At 38.4% G+C, this 2,520-nt stretch overlaps 1 protein-coding gene across 1 annotated transcript in view; it reads right to left on the reverse strand.

The window, feature by feature from the left end:
• LOC106532626 (gamma-aminobutyric acid type B receptor subunit 1) overlaps positions 1 to 1,222 on the reverse strand; it is a gene marked incomplete at its 3' end in the record, with an annotated part of 6,784 nt that extends 5,562 nt beyond the window's left edge. The window contains 2 exon segments of the mRNA XM_014028736.1: positions 618 to 682; positions 857 to 1,222. Coding sequence (XP_013884190.1) covers positions 618 to 682; positions 857 to 935 — 144 coding nt within the window.
• Positions 1,223 to 2,520: the final 1,298 nt, after the last annotated feature.

Here is a 2,520-nt window from a genome sequence, read left to right on the forward strand (position 1 = left end):
GTTATTGTTTTGCTACGTTTAGCTTTTAGCTATCATTCAGACACTTCCAAATTTTAGTTATTGTTTTGCTACATTTAGCTTTTAGCTATCATTCAGACACTTCCAGCTTTTAGTTATTGTTTTGCTATGTTTATCTTTTAGCTATCATTCAGACACTTCCAGCTTTTAGTTATTGTTTTGCTACATTTAGCTTTTAGCTATCATTCAGACACTTCCAGCTTTTAGTTATTGTTTTGCTACGTTTAGCTTTTAGCTATCATTCAGACACTTCCAACTTTTAGTTATTGTTTTGTTACGTTTAGCTTTTAGCTATCATTCTGTTTCATATAGCTTTTCATTGTGCTCCTTGTACATTTTAGCTACAGTTTAGTTTTTGTTCTGATTTTTTTTTTAGCTTAAAGCTTCTTCAGCAGATTTCAGCAGTTATTCGTCTCTCAGCATCAGCTGTATTTTAGCTGTCATTCAAGCCGTTGATCAGAAGGCAGGTTTTAATAAACACAAATATTTAAACAACTGCAGTTTTTCGGCTTTATTGTTGTTTTCGTTGCTCAATAATTAGCTAAAGAAGTATCTGTCCTCACTCTCAGCTGTAATCAGCAGATAATTAGCATGCGTACCTCTTCTTGTGTGAGCCCTCTGTAGCGGATCCCCCCGTCCCTCGGAGGCCGGATGATGCTGCAGCCTGAGACAAAGACACGAAGACGAAGGACAGCGTGAGGACAAAGTGAGAGATCCGTCTTCAGCGTCACAGTAAGGTATCAGCCGAAGCTCCGCTCGCCTCACTGAACAAACTACATCGTGTGATTCAGGTCGCTCAGCAGAGCTCCTGCTGTCCGTTAACATAAACACTAATTACCTCCAGATGATGAATTATGGATGGGCACGACGAGGGACGGAAGACAGCAGAGGACGAGGAGAAACAAGACCTGGTCCATGTCTGGATCTGTGAGAGACACAGGAGAGAGGGAGGATCAGAAAACAGAACCGTGGCAGGAAAATTACAGCTTTTAGACGAAGACGAGGGAAAAATAGATGATAAACAACATTTTCTCAGGAGATATTCCCACTGATCAAATACAGCTTTATTCTCATTACATGGTGGCACAGTGGTCGGTGCTGCTGTCTCATAATCCTGAGGCTGCAGGTTCGAGACCAAGTTACCTCACCTTTAAACATTAAAGTTGGACATTTGCCAGGAGAAACCTGTGAGCTTTACAGAGACTGATACAAAGCAGCAGAAGGCTAGCTAAAAGGAGAAAAACATTAGCTACATTGAGCAGAACACTAGCTAAAAACAGAAACACTAGCTACAATGAGCAGAACACTAGCTAAAAAGAGAAAAAAATTAGCTACAATGAGCACAACACTAGCTAAAAGGAGAAAATCATTAGCTACAATGAGCAGAACGCTAGCTACAGTGAGCAGAACCATAGCTAAAAAGAGAAAAACATTAGCTACAATGAGCAGAAGACTAGCTAAAAAGAGCAAAACACTAGCTACAATGAGCAGAAGACTAGCTAAAAAGAGCAAAACACTAGCTACAATGAGCAGAAGACTAGCTAAAAAGAGCAAAACACTAGCTATAAAAAACACTAGCTACAATGAGCAGAAGACTAGCTAAAAGAGAAAAACACAAGCTTCAATGAGCAGAAGACTAGCTAAAAGAGAAAAACACTAGCTACAATGAGCAGAACACTAGCTAAAAAGAGAAAAAATTAGCTACAATGAGCAGAAGACTAGCTAAAAGAGAAAAACACTAGCTACAATGAGCAGAAAACTAGCTAAAAGAGAAAAAATTAGCTACAATGAGCAGAAGACTAGCTAAAAAGAGCAAAACACTAGCTACAATGAGCAGAAGACTAGCTAAAAAGAGCAAAACACTAGCTACAAAAAACACTAGCTTCAATGAGCAGAAGACTAGCTAAAAGAAGAAAAACACTAGCTACAATGAGCAGAAGACTAGCTAAAAGAAGAAAAACACTAGCTACAATGAGCAGAAAACTAGCTAAAAGAGAAAAACACCAGCTACAATGAGCAGAAGACTAGCTAAAAAGAGAAAAACACTAGCTACAAAAAACACTAGCTACAATGAGCAGAAGACTAGCTAAAAGAAGAAAAACACTAGCTACAATAAGCAGAAGACCAGCTAAAAGAGAAAGACACTAGCTACAATGAGCAGAAGACTAGCTAAAAGAAAAACACTAGCTACAATGAGCAGAACACTAGCTAAAAGAGAAAGACACTAGCTACAATGAGCAGAAGACTAGCTAAAAGAAAAACACTAGCTACAATGAGCAGAACCATAGCTAAAAGAAGAAAAACACTAGCTACAGTGAGCAGAACCATAGCTAAAAGAAGAAAAACACTAGCTACAGTGAGCAGAACCATAGCTAAAAGAATCAAAACACTAGCTAAAAACTGAAGAATCAGAGCAGGACATTGACTAAACGCTAAAAGAAGTGGTAAACTAGCTAAAAGCTGAAAAGAAGCATGACACTAGCTAAAAGTAAAGTCTTATAT

This window comes from Austrofundulus limnaeus, unplaced genomic scaffold (assembly GCF_001266775.1).
Source record: "Austrofundulus limnaeus strain Quisiro unplaced genomic scaffold, Austrofundulus_limnaeus-1.0 Scaffold802, whole genome shotgun sequence".
Classification (NCBI taxonomy): Eukaryota; Metazoa; Chordata; class Actinopteri; order Cyprinodontiformes; family Rivulidae; genus Austrofundulus; species Austrofundulus limnaeus.